The sequence below is a fragment of the Leptomonas pyrrhocoris genome (genome assembly GCF_001293395.1).
Source record: "Leptomonas pyrrhocoris isolate H10 chromosome Unknown, whole genome shotgun sequence".
Classification (NCBI taxonomy): Eukaryota; Euglenozoa; class Kinetoplastea; order Trypanosomatida; family Trypanosomatidae; genus Leptomonas; species Leptomonas pyrrhocoris.
The window spans coordinates 1,404,811-1,426,276 of record NW_015438361.1 but is presented as its reverse complement, the minus strand read 5'-3'; the positions used below and the strand labels follow the sequence as shown (position 1 = coordinate 1,426,276).

Here is a 21,466-nt window from a genome sequence, read left to right as displayed (position 1 = left end):
AGGCACGGAGAATTACTGCTCCCTTCTTCGCTCGATTCTTCATTCATATGCCTTCCCGCGGTGCCGTGCCTTTCTCTACGTCATCTCGAATACATCGGTTGCCACACCCACGTTCGCAAACGTGTGTGTGTTAGTGGTTGAGCAGCCCAGTGTGCGCGTTCACGTACAGAAAACCAACAACGGAGAAAATAACACATGGCAAGTTTGCACATCCGCCACCAATTAGTGCCTCTCCTCTTTTTTCTCTTCCCTTTCGCCATCCAACAACGTTGAGGAGGTTGCGAGAAGCGCGCAACGAGCCGCAGTGCACCGCGCCGCACGGTGACCGCGTGCTAGTCCCACTCGTCGCCCAATGTAGCGTCTTCCTCCGCGATGCGGATCTCGTCGTACTCTGGGAGGGAAAACACCTCCGCGTCCGTGTACTTCTTGCGGCATGTGTCCACGAGATACAGAATCTTGTCCAGCCGTACCTGCACCCTCCGCATGACAGACTCGTGACTCACCTTGAAAATGGACGGCGGCAGCACCTCTTCCACCTGCTTAATGAGAGGGTACGGCACGCGACTCGTCGCCGCGAACTTGGCGAGGTGCTCGAACGTGGAACGCCGGAAGCGGCACACCGCAATGCGTCCCACATCGCCATAGAACATGTTTCCAATCGGTTCCTTGTGGGAGTACAGGCTGCTACCGTGGTCGAGGTAGGCGTACTTCGCCAGACCTTTGATGCGATTCTCCGGCGTGCCCACCTGGCACTCCGTCTCCGCGCTGCAGCCGCCGTACACGAAGTTGTTGTGGTCGTTCGTCCCGCGATCGGTGTTGCCGATAAGGAAGTCGAAGACGCTGCGGTCGGACAACTCGCCAATGGCGCGCAGGCGAGCGCGTCTGGTGCCAGCGAACAGCTGGTGACCGGGGACGTAATACTTGCGAACGAAACTCTGGTCCAGTTCAAACGGAAGTCCCAGGAACGTTTCCAGCGCGCTGTGGACGTCCTTCATCCACAGCTGCACGGTGGCCACGCTGCACTCCGACACCTGCCGAGTGTAGTAGGCGCATGGCACGAAGTTTTGATTCGTGTTGTTGTACAAGACTACGTAGCGGTCAAACCACTGGGAGAAGAGGGGCGAGTACGCCACCGCGACACGCAGGTAGTCCAGCGGAATGGGCACGTACACGGATGTTGGCACACGGTTAAACCCCAACGCGCGGTCAAAGGAGTACGCTATGAACTCGCTGGCGGCCTCGTAGTAGAACTTCCGCTGCGACAGTTTGACGATCGTCTTGATGTTGTTGTGCGCGTAGAAGATTTGCATCTTGATGGTGCGTCCCTGCAAGAGCTTGGAGGACATCGCCTGGATGTGGCGCATGTTGTTCACATTGGACAGGTACTCCTGACAGAGGCGATCGCGCTCCGCAGTGAAAGAGGCATCGCGCGGGTCGCAGGCCCTCCACCTCGCCGCGTCTTCGGTGAAGTTTGGATCGTATGGCAGCGGCGACCCGGTGCCGTCGTCTGCGTCGATGTCGATGAAGTCCTTTGTCGGCTGCTCCGGATTGCCTTTGAAGTCCGTCCGTAGAAGGTTGTCGTCGAAGGTTCTCAGCTTTGCGTAGAAGGCAGCGATGCTGTCTGCTGGCGAAAGCGTTGACGTCGGCAAAGGTACTGCAGGAGTGAGACTCGTCGCGGGCGGCCTCGACGTCGGCCGCGCGGGGGCCGGCGGGAGCGACGGGGCCGAGGTCGAAATGACGGTTGGTCTGCTTGGCGGCAGCGTGGGCTCGAAGTTGTGCAGCGGCGGCGGAGGGGGAATAGCGGAGCGGGTGGACGGGCTACCTAGTAGCCTCTTATGCCACGGCTCGCCCTTGTCCGGTTCGCGGGGCACGTCATCGTGTTCGGGCCCGCCGTGACGCACTTCGACGGCTGCGGCATGCGGCAAGTACAACGCGACCATCCACGCGTGCAGCAGAAGGAGAAGGAAAAAGAGGCCGCATCCTATTACGAGTTGTCTACCATTGCGACGAGCGTGGACCAGCAAACGTGCCTTGTACATCGCTTACGCGGACTCAACAGTCGATGGAGCAGCGTGTGTACAACGAGAAGACGAGGAGGAGTTGGAGGAGCCAAAGAGCGTGAAAGTGAAGTCAAGTCATCACTTGGGAGAATTCTACACGAATCAGCAAGCGCATAGATGAGCGCTTCAACAACAAATACGATCGCTACGTTCAACTCTCTCTCAAGGCATATTTAGATATATTTACATGCGTGTTTCATGTCTCGTCTCGTGTGAACAAAGTTCGACACCGAGGAAGGGATAGTGATGGAACAAAAGGGCTTCCACAAAAGCAGAAGCTGTCTTTTACGAGTGCTTGCTTCGACACGAATGAAAACGAAGAAAACGGCCTTCCGAAGTCGATGATCAGTCGTGTTCGTCGCTGCGCTCCTTCTTTATCGGAACAGTCCCCCGTGGTGGCTCTGCTGTGGCCACACATGCAGGAGCCGGCTTCGCATGCTCGGCCTTCCGTGCATCCCCTTTGCCTTCCGTGGCTTTCGCCGCCTTCAACTCACTTCGCACCTCCGCTGTCAGGACAGTGCGTAGCTCCTTCATCTCCGCGTCAAAGACTTCGCGCTCAGTGGGTTCCGGCACGAAGTGCGCCAACTTTGGTTTTACACCGTACTTGAGCATCTGACTTCGGCTCAGCTTCACCGTTTTCATGCTGCTCTTTTTCGCAGCGTCACCCGATGAGCCCGTGGAAGAGGAGGATTTTCGCGGACACTCAAATGTCCAATGCTCCGCACTGGAGCAGAGCTGGCAGTGCTTCTTGGCGTTGGTGTCGTAGCGAGGGACACTGTACCCTTTCGGGGGTCCTTTGTCGCCGTACATTGGCAGGTCAATAATACAAACAGCTATTCGCCTTTACCTTGTGAGTGTTTTGGTTATGGAAGTTTTGCAGGAGAGTTCAAAGGCCGAGTTGGTGGATGAAGTGGCGGATGGTGAGACGGAGAAACGAAACTGGGGGCCTTAACATCACGATTACATCTTTTCTTCAAGCGCGCCCCTACGTGGCCGACCCACACAAAGAGTGCCGCGCATACACAGAACACGCCTTCGATAAACCCAGCAGGGCAAACGCGAGAGCGACGTACCAGTCTCTACGCAAAACCCCTCAATTCGAATCGCAGCAAAAATATCGGTCATTGACACACTTTCTTGACGATTTCTTGTTTGGGTGTTGGTTCGAAGGGAAACCAGAGAAAAAGAAAAACCACATAGAGTCATTGCCATATACATGTGCCCACATGGAGAAAAATAACGGAGCCAGTTCCAACGGCTCAGTATCAAAGCAAATTGTAATCGGAGGATGAACAAATCATCTCTTGTTGTTTTTACCAGCGATTTCGGCAGAAACAACCGCAACGAAACGACGATACACAGCAGGCAAAGGAGAGAAAGCTGTCGATGGCCCCGATGGGGGAAAACACAAAAGAAATTACACTGGCGCAGGCGACAAAGCACGAGGGACTTTTCAACGTCTGCGAAAAACAGCAACAGTCCCCAACAACACAAAACAGAACGTTAGTACAAACAGCAACGAAGAAAAAAGAGGCTCTCCACCTCGTGTGGATGAGAGAGAGTCTGATAAACAGTTGTGGATGCGCCGCTTCGCCAACGTCCGCGTTGGCTTGTCTGCTCAAACACTACACGAGGAAAAGGAAAGCGAACAGACGCGTCAGAGAACACGGCAAAAAAATTCTTTCTACTGCTCCAAGACGATGGAGACACCAGACAACACAAAGTTGCGCGCCGCCACGGCATCTGCGCAGGGCAGCACAAAGTCGCAGACGTAGTCCTCCTTGGTGGTGTTCGCGTACACGGGCACACGCACCGACGCCGGCAGCGCGGGCGGCACTGCCATCCACGCCACATAGGTCTTCTTGATTGGAAACACCGCCGGCTCGTCCGCGGTCGCAATCGCCTCCAGCCTGTCCGCGTCGTCGAGCACGGCACCCTGCAGCAGCAGCCCCTCCAGAACAACGGCACACGGCGCATTCTCCGGCGGCGTGGACGTGGTGGACACTAACGTGAGCGACACGAGAGGCTGCTGGATGACGTGTGCCGTCTCCTGCCGCAGCGCGTTCAGGAACGTCTTGGCGCGGAAGAAGTTCGACAAATCTACATTCGTGTTCATCAACGTCCCAATCGACACCATCTTCTGCCATTCGGCGATGCGTACCGTCTTGCGCACCACGGACTGCAACCACGCCGCAATGCGGGCGGCACTGGGGAAGTGGTCCGCCCAGTTTGCAGGGACGTCGCCGAGGAGCATCGCAGCCGCCTCCTTCCGGCGGTCCTCCGTCAGCAGCGCACCGCCCTCGATCACCCTGCGCAGATCGTTCATGGTGGTGTTTACCTGCATGACCAGCCGGAGCGCGGTTCGCAGCTCGGCGGCGATAAAGCCGTCAATCGGCTTCGGGGCCACGGAGGCCGCAGCGGACGGACTTGGCGGGACAGAGGACGGCGGCACGAGAACTTGCGCGTGCGGTGCGATCAGGCCTGTCCAGGCATCGAGCAGGGGCGTAAGACGCGCCGCCCAAGCCTCGTGGTCCACCGCGGCCTCGCTCTGCGACTCGTTGAGGCGCTGCAGGTCGTTAGTGAGCGCGCGAACGCGTGTCAGCTGCACAACGCGGTCGGCGTTCGGCGGCAAGGAGAACAGCACGGGAATGTCGCTGTCCGGTAGCTTCTTAACCACCTTTTCGTACTCGGCGTAGTCGCCGTTCGGGATGCGGGTGCGGTAGAACAGCGGCTCTTGCGGCTTTGCTCCGGCGACGCAGCTCGCGCTGAACATGCTCTCAATGTAGGTTGTCATGATTCGCGTGTCGTACGCGGTCTCCATCTTACCACCGTAGATGGCGTCGTTCAAAATGCCGCGAATCGAGCGCCAGTCCACCTCGGCCTGCGATGACTGACGCAGCACGATGTCGACCGACGACTTGAGATCAGCCGCCGTGACCTCGTAGTCCTTCGTCCACCCTTGCGGCACGTAGGAGCGACGCTCTTGCACAATCGCCTGCAGTGCGGCCGCCGCGAAGAGCAGCTGCCGCTGCTTCTCGTCTTTCTCATTCACGAAAGCGGCACCCCAGTCACGGTAGGTCCGCAGGAGGTTCGGTTTAATTCCCGGCGGCGGCTCAAAGGTAATCTTCAGCGATTGCCCAATAAGAATGGAGGGGAATTCATCGTGTGCCTCGCTCGTCAGAAACAGGCGAAAAGCGGCATTCGGCTTCAGCACCGTCAACTCCTTCTGCAGATGTGACACCCATGGAATGACAAGGTGGAGGTTCTTCAAGAAGACCCACTCGCCCTTGGCAGCGGCACTGCGCACCAGGCGCATCGCCTCGTCCGTCTGCCCGCTGCCCATGGCCAACTGATGAAAGCGGGTGCGGCCGATCTTCTCGTGTGCGATCGTCTGTAGCTCCTGCGACGGGTCCGCGCCAGCTGTGATGAGCAGCAGCACGGGGCGTGCGGCTTCCGACTGGTCTACAGCGGAGGCCAACGTGCTGTTCTCGCCGAGGGAGTCCACCTTGAGCAGCGTGCAGGAGACCGCGTTCATCGCGGCGATAAGGCGGTCGCCACGCAGCGTCTTCATCAAGAGGAGTCGCTGGAAGTGTGTGAGAGACTTTAGAAACCCGGGGTAGTCCGTCTCCGGGGTGGCGGTGCGCATCCACTGCAGCCACACATCCGCTTCCTGGAAGCGTGCCTTTGCGGCGAGGTCGGGGAACAATGCAGCGAAGGTGCGGAAGGTATCGGTGCTGTCAGGCAGGACAAAGGTCGGCACGCGGACCTCCTTGCGCTTCTCCTCGGGTGCGATGGCCTGATCCACGAAGAACTCCCACTCCCCCGCATTGCACTCTGCCGGGTAAAGGTTGCGGCAGAGGTGCACGCCGTAAACGACACGGTGCTCCTTGAAGAGCGACTGCGCGATGACCGAGACGGTGATCTGAATGAAGGTCTCCTGCAGCGCGGCAATCTTCGTCTCCGGGTCGGTGCGCAGGTCCTTGTGCCGGTGCAGGGCACGCTGGAAAAGATCGAGAAAGAGCTGGAGCGAAAACTGGTACATGTGCGACAGCTCCGCGAGGCTCTTGGTTAAGAAGAAGACGGAGCTCGCCGTGGTGGCGAAGGGGCGGTAGACGTTGCGCTTGGCATCGAGGTCCTCCTGCACCACCTTCGACTGGTCCAGCGCGGCTGAGATGTCACTCGCCTGTGACTTGATCTGGTTCAGCGAGTCAATGAGGGTCTTGTTCTCAAGGAGCGAGCCCTCGGAGTTGGCCAGGTTCGCTAGCAGCCGCTCCTCCAACTCCGCCAGCTGCATCTTAAGGCTCTCTTCCTTCTTGAGGATTTCGAGCTTCTCCTTTTCGAGCTGCGGCTGCTCATGCTGGATCGTAATACCGAGGAACTGACCTTCCAGGCCGCTGTGCGTGATGCTGAAGCTGATCGGAGTGAGGTAGCTGAGAATGTCGGGTGCGACGCGCAGGTCGGTGCTACGTGTCACCAGGTAGAGCTGGAAGCCATCCGCGTAGTCCACGGTGCGGCGGTCGCCGATCTGGATGACGCGCTTAGTGCCCTCGTTGTGCAGCTCCTTGCGCAGAATGGGATAGAGAAACGGTTCGATGCGGTCCACGTCCGTTATGATGAACTTCTTGCCAAAGCGCAGCGCCAGCTCCAGCGCCGACACGAGCCGCTCTTCCGAGATGTTGCACACGTCCACCACCGCGTTCTGCTTCTTCAGGTTCGTCTGCAGCCACTCCACCACCTGCCCTGACGGGTCCTCGATGAGGGCGGTGTTGACCTGCTCGGGGATCATGACGGCGTTGTCCAGCGAGAGTTCATCTCCTGGCAAACCCTCCGCCTTGTAATGCAGCTGGACGCTCTCATCGCGCAGGAAGGCGAAAAAGTTGAACTCCGGCAGCTTCGTCCGCTCCTTCCACTCCGCCAACGCAGCTCGCCGCTTGTCCTCTGCCTCCTTGCCAAGGTACGTGATGAAGGCCGCCGCCAGCAGACACCGCTTCGGCAAAAAGTTCGAGTCCTCCTTGATGGTCTTCATCTGCGCCGTCCAGCGCTTGTGCTCGTCGCCCAGCTTCGCCAGCAGCTCCTTCGCGTTCACCAGGAGCTGTTCCGCCTGCTCCAGCTGATCCTTTAGCCGCTCCGCCTCCGTCGTCTTCTCGCCAAACTTCTGCTTCAACTCCTCCACCTTCTTCTCCACCTTCCTCAGCTTTCCTTCGTACGTGGTCATCTCCTCCTGTCCCTTCTTGATGTTCGCCTCGTATTCCTTCAGCTCCGCCCGCATGGGGGCAACCGTTTCCAGCACTTTGCTGTACTCCACGACGGCCTTCAGCCACTCCGCCATCGGCGCCGCCGCCTTCGAGGCGCGTGCGATTGTCTCGCGCTTAAAGGCCTCGCTGTTGGCCGCGATGAACTTCTCCACCTGCGCGCGTGCGGCCGGGTCGACGTTGTCGATGTCGAAGTTGAGAATTTGGCCTTTGATGTCGCCCGCGAGGACTTTGCGGATCGCTGGCCACGCCGCGGCCTCGGAGACCTTGCCGTTGTCAATGAGCAGCACAACGCCCTGCATGACGCACTGCACCGCGGCCGGGGGCTTCGCCATGGAGCGCAGCTCGGTCAGGTGATCGGACCGAATGGAGCTGACGGCGGAGAGGGCGGCGTCGAGGATGGGCTGGATGCCGCTGAGGCGACCCTCAATCACCACCTTGCGCTCCTGGATCGCTGTCTGCTCCTTGTCCAGTTCTTTTTGGATTTTATGAATGCTGCGCTTTTGGTTTCCCGCCTCCTCCATCTTCTTCTGGATTTCCTTCAACGCGTCGTCCGCCTCGCGCTGCTTCACCTCCAGTAGGCCCTTCTTCTCCGTCACGTCCGTAGCGATCTTGTCGACGTTCTCCTGCGCCTCGTCCAGCTTCGTGACGCCGCTCTTCAGCCGCAGCAGCCCGTCCGTCACTTCCTTGCTTTTGTTCTGGAAGAGGTGGTCGAACGTTTCGCACAGCACCTTGAAGTGCTGCGGCGAGAACTTCTCCCCGAAGGAGCGGTGGATGTGGACGAGCTCGGTGGTGAGGCTGAACTCCTTTTTGTCATCGCGCCTGTCCAAAGCCGCGAAGGCGTCGGCGATCATGATGCGCGGCACGACCTTGAGGCTGCTGCTGTCCCACGTGCCCATCCAGTACACATTGCACCGCGTGAACAGCGCCGGATTGGCGCGGCATTGCAGTTCGTAGTTTGGGTTCGTCGGGTCCATCACCACGACCACGTGCAGGTAGCGGGCGATGCGCTCCACGAAGTAGTTGTAGGCGCTCATGCCCTCGCCGACCGCGTCATCCTTCAGCGGCCCGAGCATCGCGTCCTGCTCCTCTTGCGAGAATAACCCGGGAACTTCTCCGGAGGACAAGATCGAGTTGATCGTCTCGAGGAAGTAGGGGTGAAAGAAGTTGAAGTCCTCCAACAGCAGCACGACGCTTTGCCCCTCCACGCCCGTCTTCGTCATGACCGACTTTAGCTCTGTCGTGAACTGCTTGACGCCGTAGTCGCGCGTGATGCCAAGGGTGACAACCTCGGTGCGATTGTAGTACGCGACGAGACGCACGATCTGCGGCGCGCACACGCCGGAGCGCGCCACCAGCAGAAGGTTGCCGCGTTCCTGCGACAGGACGCGGTCGACGCGGGTAATCCACGCACACACATCGGGGATGAGCTGCACGTTCAAGTTCGCGTTTTCGCGCGAGTACTTCAGGGCAAACGCGTCGACGGACTTCTTCACGGCGTCGAGCGAGGACGGCATCAGCCGCTTCTTGCCCGCCGGCGCGGAGTCCAGCCACGAGACGTAGAACACCGACTCTTTCTCCGGTGGGGCGTCGCGGTGGCCGACGAGGAAGGCGACGTTGTCGCGCACCACCTTGGACAGCCTCACGCGCTCCTCGGACGTGACCAAACGGTCGACAAAAATGCGGCGCGCCTCGTAGGCGAAGACGTCGCCCATGTTTGGGGTGTCGTAGTGCAGCAGGTTCAGCACCCACTGCGTGAGGTCGCGCGGGTTGAAGACGTAGTGGGAGGCCACGTCTACGGTGCACTTCAGCGCCACTGTCTCGTACACGGTCGCGATGACCCGCGCCAGGTCTGCGGCGCCCTTGTTGGCCATGTTCAGCTGCAGTCGACCCGACTGAAGCACCACGTTGAGGAACTCCGAGTACACCTGCTGGAGGGACTCCTTGGAGGGGTAGGAGATGGCCAGGATGGAGGTGATTGCCAGGAAGCGCGGGGCCACGGGGTGGCGGCCCATGCTGCCGGGCGGGTTCATGCTGCCGACGATCTGCACCCGCTCCACCATTACCCACTCCAGGTCCGAGTCGTAAAAGCCGTTGTACAGGATGAGCTGCTGCAGAAGTGAATGCAGCTGCACCGTGCCGTACTTGTCGGGCTTCGGCAGGTTCAAATCCTTCAGCAGAAGAATCAGCCGTTCCGCCTCCTTTGGGCGAAGGACTTTGCCCTGGTTCGAGTTGAAGATAGAGCACGTCTGCTTCAGCTTCTGAATTACGTGAATCGCCTCCGTCTGGGCGGAGCAGTTGACGCTGGCGACACGGGCGTTGCTCGTGTGCGCGAACAGGTTGTTCAGCAGCATCGACTTCCCACAGCCTTCGGGGCCAACCAGAATGAAGGGTCGATACACGCCGGGCTTCGTCGGCGTCGTCCACGCCTTCATCACCTCCAACGCGCGCTGGCAGTCAATCGTGGACACCATCGGGTGCCGGTATAGCTCCTCCACCGTTAGGCCACCCGCCGGCTCAAAAACGAGGGAGACGTACTCTTGACGGTCTTCGTCGTACTTGAAGTCGAGCGGGTTTTTTGGGTCCGGCGCGCGCTCCTCCATCATGAAGAGCACGTCTTTCGCGTAGTCTTGTCGCGGCTTCTCTGCGAGGTAGGAGCCCAGACCGTAGATCAGCGCAAGGGCGAACTGCTTCTTCGTCGTGCAGTTCTTCATTTGCGCGAGACCCGACATGACAAGTCCCGTCCGCGTCGTCTGCACCACGAGCTCGCCAACGGAGAGGAGGGAGTCGATCGCCTTGCGAAAGTACGCGTCAATCCACTGTTGCAGCTGCGCCCGCATCTCCTCCGGCTGCTCTGTCAGCCACGTCGCCACCGCCACCTTCGGATCCACATCCTCCTCGGAGAGGTAAATGATGCCCATCCGCGACACCGTCGCGGGCGAAGCGTACTCCAGGCTGTGCGTCTCAAATAAGAAGTTGACGTTGTCGCCAAACTGCACGCGCACACCGTTGGGCATGGTGAGGAGTTTGTTGTCATCGAGGACGGAGTTGAGCGACTCGACCCATTCCGGGTCGATATCGCCATCGCAGAAGACCCACGACTGCACCGTCGGCTCCTCCTTCACGACTTTCTTCGCGGCATCGGTCAGCACGCCGTCGAACCACTCCCGCGTGTCGGGGTCCATGTGCCCGAGAAGCTGATCGCGTGGGAGGGCCTTTGGGTTGACCACGTACAGCGGCATCTTTCTGCCCAGCCGCTGCATCGCGCGGCGCAGCACCCGCATCAGCGTGCTCTTCCCGCTTCCGCTGGGCCCCACGAGCACGACACCCATGCGCTGCCGCAGCGCCTCGTACAGCTGGAGGATTTTTTGAATTTGTGTCTCCACGACCTGCAGCTTCAGCTCCTTTATCGATTCCACGATAGCGGGACGCAGTTCCTTGTAGTCGATCTCCAGCACAGGGACACCAGGGAAGATGTCACTCAGCAGCGTGTTGAAGAGAACGGCGTCGTCGAAGGTGAGCTTGGAAAGCGTGTTGACGCGCAACGACTTGATGATAATCTCGCTCTCCTTCTTTAAGGTTTGCTCCGCCGTGAGCTCCACCTTACCAGCCACCCGCTCCGTCAAGAAGTCGTGAATAAGGATGCCGCCAAGTCGCAACACCGCCTTCATCGCACGCAGACCCCAGTCGTAGTGCTGCTGGTAGGACAGCAGCTGACTCGACAGCTTAAACGTCTCCACCACCTTCGTCGCCAGCTGCGTGGCATTCTCGAAGCCCTCGCTGTAGAGGATCGTCTCTGTGATCAGCTCGTTGTCCGGTGCGCTCATCGAGATGGACCGGAAGAGCTGTTTCAGGTTGTCGGGCAGCTTGCTGCGGCCGCCGTAGCCTTTGCCGGCCGGGTTCATGGTCACGAAGATGCCGGCGCTGGAGTCTACGTCGATTTCCTTGCCCAGCAGGCCGCATGTCTTCTCCCCGTTTTTCAGTGCCTCCTGGATGACCTGGATCATTTGCGAGACGGCCGACAGCTGGTCGACTTTCAGGCGGTTGAACTCGTCGAAGCAGCCCCACGCACCGCACTTCACGAGGCCGGTGAAGATGCGCCCCATGGACTTGAAGTCGATGCCTTCGTCACAGTTGAAGACAAGAACCTGGCGGCCCATGGCGTTGCCGAGCGCCTTCACCGACTCCGTCTTGCCCGTGCCAGCAGGACCGTAGGGGTTGCCGCCGTAGCCGAGCTGCATGCCCTGCGTCAGCGTCAGATAGCAGCGGTCCGTCAAGGGCGTGTGCACCAACTTCGGCGCGTTGCCTTGGTACTCGTAGCTGTAGCGGAACTCCGCATCGACCATGCGGAGGAGGCACTGCTGCGTGCTGTCGAGATAGAAGCGCAGCTGCTTCTTCCACAGCCAGTGCGACTCCTTCTCTACGCTGTTCGCGATGAGCAGATCGACGACGGCAATGTTGTGGATGAGGTCCATGATGAGGGCCTTGAGTTTGATGCCCACCAAGGCATCGCTGTTGCCGCCAGCGTACGCCGTCAACTCGCGCAGGCGGGTCTGCAGGTTCGCCTTCAGTTTCTTCAGCGCACTGACCCCGGTGGACTCGCGAATGGCGGTTTCAACTTTGCGAGTGAAGGTCACCATCTCCGCCGTGCACAGCACCTGCGACGCGTAGGCGCCGATGTCGAACTTCGACACGCACTGCGCCACGTGCGCCTTCAGCGTTGACTTCACCTCCACGTCGAGCTGCGACAGCCACGCCTCCACCTCCTCTGTCACACGGACCGGCTTCAGCAACGTCACCACTTCGCCCTCTAGCGAGAGCACCTGGAGGATGTTCTCCTTCGGCGCATCGAATTGCACGCTGTGGATGCCCATAAAGAGCTTCTTCAAGTGCGACTGAATCACGCTGGGGTTCTTGCTCTGCGCAAGAATCTCAAGCAGGTCATCGTCGCTGATGAAATAGAAGCGGGGGAAGCAGTCTCGCTTCGACTCGAGGTACTCGTTGAGTGCCTTCTGGCACCGCTCGAGTTGCTCCGCGACGTCGCGCAGCGTGCTCTTGAACTCGCCGTGCTCGGCCAGTGCCATGAGCCGGCTGTCCTTTTCAACCGACTTCATCACCGTCAGGTAGGCGGCATCGATGCGCTCAAAGCGCTGCGTTTCGTTTGGCAGGGCACCGCGGCGGAAGATCGGCTCCAAGTAGACCCACTTGCGCTGGATGTGGTTCATGTGGCGCAAGTACTCGTCCAGAGTGGACAGGCGCACCTCCCACTTACTGGCATCGCTGGAGAACAGGCTAAAGTATGGGGACTCCTTCATACTCAGCAGCAGTGCGCGATTGTCGCTGAGGGCAGACATGGTGTCCTTCCAGTCCGTGATGAGCACCACACCGGCGCGGTCGGGGTGCGGGGTGAGCGCGAACCTGGCCTCCGTGCCCCACGCCCGCACATCGTCCAGAGCCTCGCGGATTTGCGCCTCGCCCTGCGCGCGGTTGTGCAGCTGCTTGATGTGCGCTTCGTTCTGTAAGATGGTTTCGTGGCGATCGAGAATCTGCCCGAAGTTGACGGTGTCCTGCGTGACGTTGCGCAGCTTCAGCAGCATGAAGAGCTCCACCCAGTGCGCCGGGGTGAAGCCGTCGCCGCGCACGTACTTCATCAGCGGGACGCAGCGGCCCCACTGCTCGAGCATCGTGCGGATGTGCACCGTCACCGAGTTGGAAGGAATCTCCTTCAGCTTCTCTTGCCACACCTTCACAAAGTCCTCGAAGCGGTACAACTTGGCGCGGAAGCTGATCCACGGCTCCTTGCAAATCTCCTGCACCTGCTGCTGGAAGTCGCCGAGCATGCTCCACATGTTGAAGTAGTCCTCGATGTCCGCCTCGGCTTCCTCCAGCGGCTGCAGGTCCGGCTCATCGAGGTGGAAGTACTCGCACTGCTTCTTGCACTCCTCCCCGCGCTCCTTCAGCGCCTGCAGTTCCGTCTTTTTCTTTGACACGAACTCTAGCGGCTTCTGCGAGTTCAGGTCCTTCGGCTTCATCTCATGCCACCGCGTAGTGAAGCGGATGGAGTCTTTCTCCCACTCCTTGACGGACTCGCTCACGGTGCCTTTCATCTCATTCAGCTGATCCTCGACCTCCTTCTCGTGCGAGTCCAGCCGCTTCATAAAGGTGTCCCAGCGCTCTTTCGTTTTGGTGAAGTCGAGTCCCGCCGTGCCGGTCATGTTCTGCAAAAGAACGTTTTTGTTGTAGAAGTGGTAGAACTCCACCTCGATGGCGGGCCGCTGTTCCATCAGCTCGCCGTAGAGCAAATTCGCCTCGCCGATCTCGTCAAGTTTGGTGAGTTTGCTGTCGAGGCACGTCGCCGCTTTCGCGAGGTAGTCGTTGATGGAGGAGAGGTGCTGCTCTGCGCTCTGTTTCAGCGTCACCTTCAACGCGTCAGTGAGTCGCACTAGGTGTTCCTCGACCGTGCCTTTGATGGCTGCGGTGCACAGGGTGATGCAGTCGCACTTGATAAACAAATCCTCGCCGTTGATCTCTTTGCCCTTCTGCTTGAGAAGTCGCACGCTCTGCTCCCAGTGCTGCACCTCGGTCAGCGATTTGCTCACGATCTGCTCCAGCGTTGGATTGTCGCCTTTGCCGCAGCGCCCAATGACCAGGAAGGGCGTAAAGCGTTTCAGCTCGTGCGAGACGCGTTTGAAGAGCTGGGCGGCGTGCTGGAGCACGGCGTAGATGCCGTTGGTGTTCCGCGAGGGCATGTCCTTGAATACGTTCTTTTCGCTGCAACCTTGAAAGCGCTGCGGAAATGTAATGAAGTCGTGGATGCGTTGGTAATACTGAGCGCGAAGAATCTCTAGAGAAGGTCGCAGGGCGGCCTGCCCGCTGTTTGCGTCCAACACTATATCTGCTTTAATCTCCTCGATGGCTTCGTGGAGCGACTCTAACCCTAGCTGGTACTGCGCCTCCATCGCCTTGTACAGCTGCATATCCCAAAACTCGCGCCACGACTCGGTGTTCTGAAAGCCGGAAAGCTCGATTTTCTCGCGCATCTGCCGCACCTTGCGCATCCACCGGTCGCGTGAGCGCAGCAGGCTGATGCCGAAGAGCTCCACCACGAGACCTTCGATTTCTTGGTGCGTCTTGTGAAGGCGGCGATTGCACTCCGTCAACGACTGCGAGGCGCCCTGTAGCCGCTCAATGAAGCGTGCCGCCTCCTTCGTACTGCGCCAGGTGAGCTTCTTGCTGCCGTCGGCGGTGATCACCTTCTCAAACCCCAGTGCCGGCTCCAGCAGCATTGCCCGTGTGCATGGGATAATGTCAGCGGCCATGGAGTTGTACGTGTGCGCCACCTGCTTCAGCGCGACGCCCATCGGCATAAACTGTGCCCCCTGCTGCGCAATGCGGGTGACCTGGCGAGGGATCAAGAAGCCGAGAGTGCCGAGCACGCGGACTTCCTTCAGCAGCTGCACCAGCCGCTCGGCAAAGTTCACCTCCACCCGCCCCTTCCCGTCAATCTCCATCAGCGGCGCATCCGCGTCCAGCGTCAGCACATCGCTCTTGTCGTCCACGTCGGCGACCCAGCCGCGGAAGCACTCCTGCTCGTAGTCCTGCACCTCCTCCAGCAACTGCTTGGCCGACGCGACGAAGGCACTCGCGTTGGGCAGGTCGTTGAGGATAGAGGAACACATATCGATCATCTCCTCAATGCGGCCGCGGAGCTGGCGGAGCCAGATGATGTTGTTCACCACACCTGGGAAAAAGCGACCGGTCTGGCAGCGTCGGTCCTCCTCCTCCAGCACTCGCTCGTCCTCCGTGCTCTCCGCGCGGTGCTCGTACTCGAGACGAATCGCAGAGAGGCGATCGTTCAGCTTTCCCAGAAGGCCGTCGCGCTCGGTCACAAGCTCGCGCGCGATGATGGGGCGCTTCATCAAGTGGCAGTAGCCGGAGAACTCGTTGAGAATGGCCTGGGGGGCGAGACCGACCCGCGTCGCGAACAGCTCACGCAGCACCGTGGCGCAGCGATGCTCAATGGGCTCCAAGCGGCGGTAGTATGCGGCGAGGGCGGCGTTCCACTGGTTCTGCACGCTCGCCGAGCTGTCCATCACCGCAACGTCGCTAAAGACATCCCACAGCACTTCCGTCTTCAACGCGTGGAAGTCGTCAGCGCCGAGCAGCTCGCTGATTTCTTCGATGATGCCGCGTAGCGACAGCGCCGTGTGGAGGCGATTGCGGATGCACACGAGGGCAGCATCCTCGTAGCGCTCGCCCCACTCAGAGGCCCAGTCGACCGTCGTCAGTCTACCACAAACCGTCACCCACTCATCGCAGCAGAGATGTGCCTCCTCCACAAGCTTCTTATCACCGAGAAACACACCGTTGGCGGTGGTGATCTTGTTCTTGAAGCACTCGCATACGTCGCTTCCCACAGAGCTCATGAGAAACACAATGACAGAGCGGGCATGGTCGTCCTGCGCGCTGTCGTGCCAGTACTCGTTGATGGCCAGCTGCACATCCTCCAGCGCGTCGAGCAGCTGGTGTGGTTCGAGGCTGCTGCGCTTGGCCCATGACGCGGGCAGAACGCCGCTCGTGAAGGAAGTACTGCACATACTGCTCATGACGGTGTCCACGGCCGTCGTGAAAAGACGAAGGACGACGTCCTTGTTCTTGGAAATGAGGAGCGACAGGACCACGTAGCCGCCGATGCTGACGTCGAAGCGCGACATCGCCTCCCGCAGCAGACACGGAGGAAAGTCTTCGAGGCCGTACACCTTCAGCTCCGACGCGCGCTGCAGGTGGCGGACGTACGTCGCCTCGGCAATGGCGCACACCATCGGGTTGTCCGCCGGCAGCTCCTGAAAGCGGAAGGTGCTCACGCGGATGCAATCGGCAAACGTCTGCACTTGCAGCGCGGCCGTGGTGTCGACAATGATCTCGCCATTGGGAAGTTTCGTGGAGCCTTTGTCCGCGCCGCACGCCGCCTTCGTCATTGCCGCGAGAAGCGCCGCGGCAGCCTCGGCTGCCGTCGACAGCGAGACCTGCACCTGCAGCTCCACGACTGTCCCAACATCCTTCCGATCCACCACTTCGCCGGCGAGGCGCTTCTTGACGGCCTTGGTGACCGCCGTCACACAATCTTTCATTGTAGGTGACAGGTTCATTCTCGCGTCGCTGCACTTCAGCTCCGATCGATCAAGTTTCCACCACCAGCAAAAAGAAACCAAAAGTCCAAGACTTTACTATGGTCTACAGCTATACATGCAAGCTGCTCTCAGCCCAGATAATAAGGAATGGAATCACGTTATCCTTCGATCACTGATTGAGAGCGTGTCTCAATGGCTGCGCGAGTGGAAGAACTACAAGCAAGGGAAAGAGAAAGAAAAGGAAAGTATCACACAAATAAATGTAGTCGGCCGGGGATGGCTATGGGTTCTAGATTACAGGGTAGTGTCTTCTGCACGCGCTCGCAAGAACAACGTTGGTGGGGTGGTGCAACGGCGATGCCCACAAGCAGGGCGTACAGGAGAAAAGATAATAATAAAAATAATAATTACGCGGAAAACACCTGCGGTGAACTGCACGAACGAAAGAAAAAAAGGCGAGAAAAATCCAAGAGGGATGAGGAAAACGCTTTACATTGATTCAGTCATCTTTGCAGACGCGCATTAAGTTCCCCTCGGCAAGAAAATGGACGCTGCAACCTTTTTTAAATCCGCTGGTGGGGCGGCAGATAAGGGGAAGTGGCAACAACGACCTGCAGGTGCGCGAACGAATACCTTCCTTTTTTCTTTGATATCCATGAAAAACTTGAGTGGGAGAGAGGTACGAATTCTGAGAGACATCGATTTAGGTCAGTTGAGCAGGTAGTAGCAAAGAAACAACAACACAGAAGTCCTAGATGCGGTCTTCACGTTTAAGTGAAAGTATGTCAACGTTCCAAAGGCACTTCGTCGTTCCCGTTGGCCAAGTCACCGGTGAAAGCGTCAATCGCGGACAGGAGCGTGTGGCAGCCAGAGACGCAGTGAATGTGCTTGCATGCTGCAGCGACGTAGTGATTTGTGTCGCCCTCCTCCGTCGCTTCCACAAGCAGCCACAATAGCACCGGCACACCAACGAGGCCGGCGCGAAACTCACGGCCCGCTGCTGGCCTTCGCTGCAACGTGCGGGCCAGATCCAACGCGGTTGCCGCTAACAGCGTCTCCGCTGTTGAGCCGTGCAGTGTCACGGCTGCGATGGAAAGGCAGTCGCTCATCCGTATGTTCAGGTGACAGGAGGGGAAGAGCTCTTCTCCACCACACACGCCGCAACGATCCGGAATAGCGTCTGCGTACGCATCGCACGACCCAATGTTCACAATGCTGTGACAGGCAACACACGTCCAGGTGAGCAGCGGCGAAAGAACTTCCTGCACGCGCGCCAGCACCGGCAGCGTTGGAGAGGCTTCGTGAAAGTTAAATACAAACTGCAACGACCTCGGTTTTGGTGTCGCAGGAAAAGGGTCTGTGCTTGCTGCCCCGGACTCGTTGGCTGTGACCGCTGGCGGAGACGTCTCTGCTGCTGCGGCGGTGACAGACACACATTCACGTGGAAGAGCAGCGGCAGAGGAGTCGAGAGGGAGTTGCAGTGGACGCAGTTGCACCGCCATAGTAGATGCTCGGCTCGACAGCGTCTTGCGTTGCTGAAAGAGCTGAACCGCACAGGAGTGAAACACCCAGTGCTCTCCTACAGATGGCTCAGTCAACTCAGCAGTGTCGCCCCAGAGCGTCACTTCCATGTAGCAGTGGTTGCCGGGACCGGTATCATCGGCGAGCGTCACCACAGACCGCCACACACGCCCACGTTTGGTGGTAATCTGCGTGCTGCCTTGCACTGCCACCACAAGACCGACAACGGAGGTATAGTCGCCAACTTGCGCATCCGACAGCACCGCCGCAACGGAGCGTAGGTCTTCCGCCACTTCGCCGACCAGGGCGGCGGCGTAGAGAGGGAACGTGTGCTGGACACTCTCTGCATCAAGCAACGTCTCGATGGACTTCTCGCCAAACTGCAACTCAACCGGCGCTGCGACCTCGCTGACAGCCCACTTTACGGTGCCTTGTGCCAGCATCAGACAATCATGTAGCTGGACTCGATCCATCAGCGCGGCACTACCAAAAAAGGCCGCCACGATGCCGTCGCCGCGTTCATCGACGAGGAGGCAGCGAAAGACAAAGCGCGGCGTGTCGGCTCGGACAGAGTGGGAACCGAAGGTGCGAGACGGCGAGTTCATCTGATACTCCCGCCCTCGCCAGACCACCCGCACAGCGATAAACCAGTTTCCCAGTGCCCTCTCGGGGTTGTCGACAAAGTCACGCACGGCAATGCGATGCGACGGGCGCCGGACCGCTGCGGTGCTGGCGCCCGTGCCGACGACGCCTGTCCCTTCGCCTTCCGTCGCGCGCTGCACGAGGGAATTGGCCGATAGAGGGAAAAGTTGGTCAGGGCAGGTCGGCCGTCCCAACAGCCGCAGCGTGTTCGACGAGTACTTTACTTGCAGTGGGACGACCACATTCAACCCGTTCGCCGCCGTCACCAGTGTGTGCGACAGCAGCGTCATGCAGCAGCCGACTTCCAACTCAAAGCCCGCAATGGCTTCTTCGAGAGGTGTTTGGGGCGGCACTACCAGCCACACAAGAGACTGACCGTCCGAGGCGGCGACGTAGAAACGGCAGGGCTCCAATTCCGTGGTGGGGCAGCGAGGGTAACGTTGAACATCCACAACCTGCAGAGTTGGCTGAGGCCACTGCCGCTGCCATTCCTCTATCTCTTCTAACGCGAGAGACTGCGTGAGAGCAGCGCCACAGAAGCCCGTTGAGAGGGCTTCCATTCTCTACGCGTACGTCTGTGGGTGCGTTGGACGAAGGTCTCTTTCCACAACAAATAACCAAATACTTCTGTCTGCGGAGATGAGAGCGCGAAGGATAATGAGCGGCTTTTTTTCTTGTTTACTGTCCGCCACAGAAAGCGACCTGTTATCCCTATAAACGGTAAGAAGCCCTTCACGCTGCCTTTTGAGTGCCAAAGAAGCGAAGTAAAGAAAACGAAGGAGAGATAGAGAGAGGTGTAATCGAGAACTGTGAAGCAAAACGCTGTACCTGAGATGCGTCGTAAACAACAGCAGAAAAACAAGCACATTTCAAACGGCTCCTCTTTTCTGCTTTTGAGTTCTGGGTTGAGTTCGGCAGTGGTGCAGCCCTGCCAAATGCAGCACAACGAGGAAGAAGGCAACAAAAATAACACTACTACATATACAGTGTGCGAGTTCTAGTACAAATGCGGAGAAGGTGGTGCAGAGACAAAGAACGGCGCTCCTTTCCTTTACAAACGAGCCAGCTCTCTCTCTCTCTTCACTCAAAATACTACCCCTTTCAAGGTAGGAGAGAATAAGCGCCTGTTTCTTCCTTCTAGAGAGAGATTCATGCAGTGCCTTGGAACAGGTCGTCGCGCTTCAAAATAGTGTCAGGCATTCGAAACCCCTCCAGAAGAGAGGACTTATTCGTAGCCGCGGCTGGCTGCTCCACACGATCAGCGCTGTTGCCCGCGCTCCTCGCGGCCGTTCCCATAACGGGAATCGGTGTAAGAGGCGAAACCTCCACTTCGGCCTTGCCTTTGGCCGCGGCGGTCCCAGCCGGTGCGCTGGAGCGCGACAGGAGAAGGGGTTTTCGCTCCTCGTAAAAACGAGAAGGCGAGCGGGGCCGGGTTAGCCCTTCCCACGAGCGTCGGCTCTCCCACGGTGTGCTGGGGGCAGTGGCCGCTGCTTGCGGTGCGATCGGCTGGTAGGTCGACTGCACCGGACCGCGAGATGGAGAGGTCCAGCTGTCGCGCAAGGATGTCCACGAACTCGTTGTCGTCGCCGGCCTCCTCACTGAGGAGGTGATGGGGTTGGGTTCCACCTTTGAGGTGTGCAACGAGGCCGATGAGTATTTCAGGGACGGTTTAAACGGGGAGTTTTGTGTGATATGGTTCGGTGGTGAACTCCCGCTGCTATACCGGCGCAAGGGGCTCCCACTGAAGTACTTCCGCGGCGGACTTTGCCGCTGTTGTGCCCGCGGCGGACTCGACCGCACTGTCGCTGCTGCAAGGGCGCCAGCTGTAGATCTCTGCGCCGGATTGAACTTCCATTCATAGTGGTGTGGTGGGGGTGGAACAAGAGAGGAGGAGAAGGAGTGTGCAAGTCGGGAAGGAGTCCGACCCGATGGTGCGGGCTCAACAACGGGGGCAGCTCCACCGGGTGTGAAGGCGCGAGGTTGCACTACGGCTGACTCGCCGTACCGCCGCGGTGCAGAAGCAGCACGCGTCCCGCCACGAGCAGCACGCAACGCGGCCTCTCGCTCCTCTCGTGCCTTAATACTCCTCAGAATGCGCTGGTTCGCCTCCATGCGGAGCAGGGCAGACTTCGTCCACTGCTCTGACGTGCCGTCCGCGGGCGACGGCGTGACGTCGAGCAGTTCGGTCGGGTTTTCGTCGCGTCCTGACGGATGGCGCGACGACGTTTGCGGCTGCGGTGGGCTCGGCGCGTGCCGCTGGTACTCCCGCACCCGCCCCTCCGCCTTGTAAAAGTGGACGTCAGCAGGATTGAGGTGACTGCTGGTGTAGCAGTGGGGATGGTGGGTGTGCTTGTTTCCGTTGGCGCTGTCCAATTCACGGCGGTACTCGTTCAGGTCTCGCGGAAGCTCATTGCCGTTCGAAGGGCTGCGAGAGGAGTGCTTTGCCTCCGCCGTCGGAGTAGGAGACAAACTCGCAGCTTGGGGTTGTTCCTGCGGTGCACCATTGGCCTCTTTGCGAGGTAATGTTGATTTCCTTTGCGCAGCATGCTGCAGTCGTCGATTGCGCTCCTGCCGCATTGCCGCCTCCAGCGCTATCCGGCGCTCTCGCACACTTTGTGCCTCATCCCGCAGGGCGACGCTTTCGGAGGTGACGCGCTGCACCTCGGCGGCGTACGGTCGCGAGGCAGAAACACGAAGCGTCATGTTCAATTGGCCCGTTTACTTGTGACTTGTGACTTGGGTTCTGTTTGTGCTCGTTGCTACTTGCGTGATTCGGTATCTTCTAAACAGAGGTAGGTGATGGCGGTCCTACGGTGGAAGCAATGAGGTGATACACTCGTATGCGGGTGTGCGTGTGCGA

General features: G+C 59.1%; 5 protein-coding genes across 6 annotated transcripts; all 5 read right to left on the bottom strand.

The window, feature by feature from the left end:
- Positions 1-332: 332 nt before the first annotated feature.
- On the bottom strand, positions 333-2,043 carry ABB37_03590 (hypothetical protein; the record flags this gene model as incomplete). The annotated part of the gene is made up of 1 exon (XM_015800986.1): positions 333-2,043. Exon 1 carries the CDS (start codon positions 1,938-1,940, stop codon positions 333-335), a length of 1,608 nt encoding a protein of 535 aa, XP_015660993.1. The 5' UTR covers positions 1,941-2,043.
- Positions 2,044-2,405: 362 nt separating this feature from the next.
- On the bottom strand, positions 2,406-2,909 carry ABB37_03589 (hypothetical protein; the record flags this gene model as incomplete). Of its 2 annotated transcripts, none has more annotated exons than XM_015800984.1 (1): positions 2,406-2,909. In XM_015800984.1, exon 1 carries the CDS (start codon positions 2,868-2,870, stop codon positions 2,406-2,408), a length of 465 nt encoding a protein of 154 aa, XP_015660991.1. In that variant the 5' UTR covers positions 2,871-2,909. The 2 variants fall into 2 exon arrangements, with proteins under 2 accessions (XP_015660991.1, XP_015660992.1); XM_015800985.1 differs by having other exon boundaries at positions 2,406-2,903.
- Positions 2,910-3,744: 835 nt separating this feature from the next.
- On the bottom strand, positions 3,745-16,877 carry ABB37_03588 (putative Cytoplasmic dynein 2 heavy chain (DYNC2H1); the record flags this gene model as incomplete). The annotated part of the gene is made up of 1 exon (XM_015800983.1): positions 3,745-16,877. The coding sequence occupies exon 1, from the start codon at positions 16,459-16,461 to the stop codon at positions 3,745-3,747; it is 12,717 nt and encodes a 4,238-aa protein (XP_015660990.1). The 5' UTR covers positions 16,462-16,877.
- Positions 16,878-17,228: 351 nt separating this feature from the next.
- ABB37_03587 (putative mitochondrial ATP synthase, epsilon chain) lies at positions 17,229-19,349 on the bottom strand (the record flags this gene model as incomplete). The annotated part of the gene is made up of 1 exon (XM_015800982.1): positions 17,229-19,349. Exon 1 carries the CDS (start codon positions 19,164-19,166, stop codon positions 17,229-17,231), a length of 1,938 nt encoding a protein of 645 aa, XP_015660989.1. The 5' UTR covers positions 19,167-19,349.
- Positions 19,350-19,755: 406 nt separating this feature from the next.
- Positions 19,756-21,416, bottom strand: ABB37_03586 (hypothetical protein; the record flags this gene model as incomplete). Its single annotated transcript, XM_015800981.1, has 1 exon — positions 19,756-21,416. Exon 1 carries the CDS (start codon positions 21,307-21,309, stop codon positions 19,756-19,758), a length of 1,554 nt encoding a protein of 517 aa, XP_015660988.1. The 5' UTR covers positions 21,310-21,416.
- Positions 21,417-21,466: the final 50 nt, after the last annotated feature.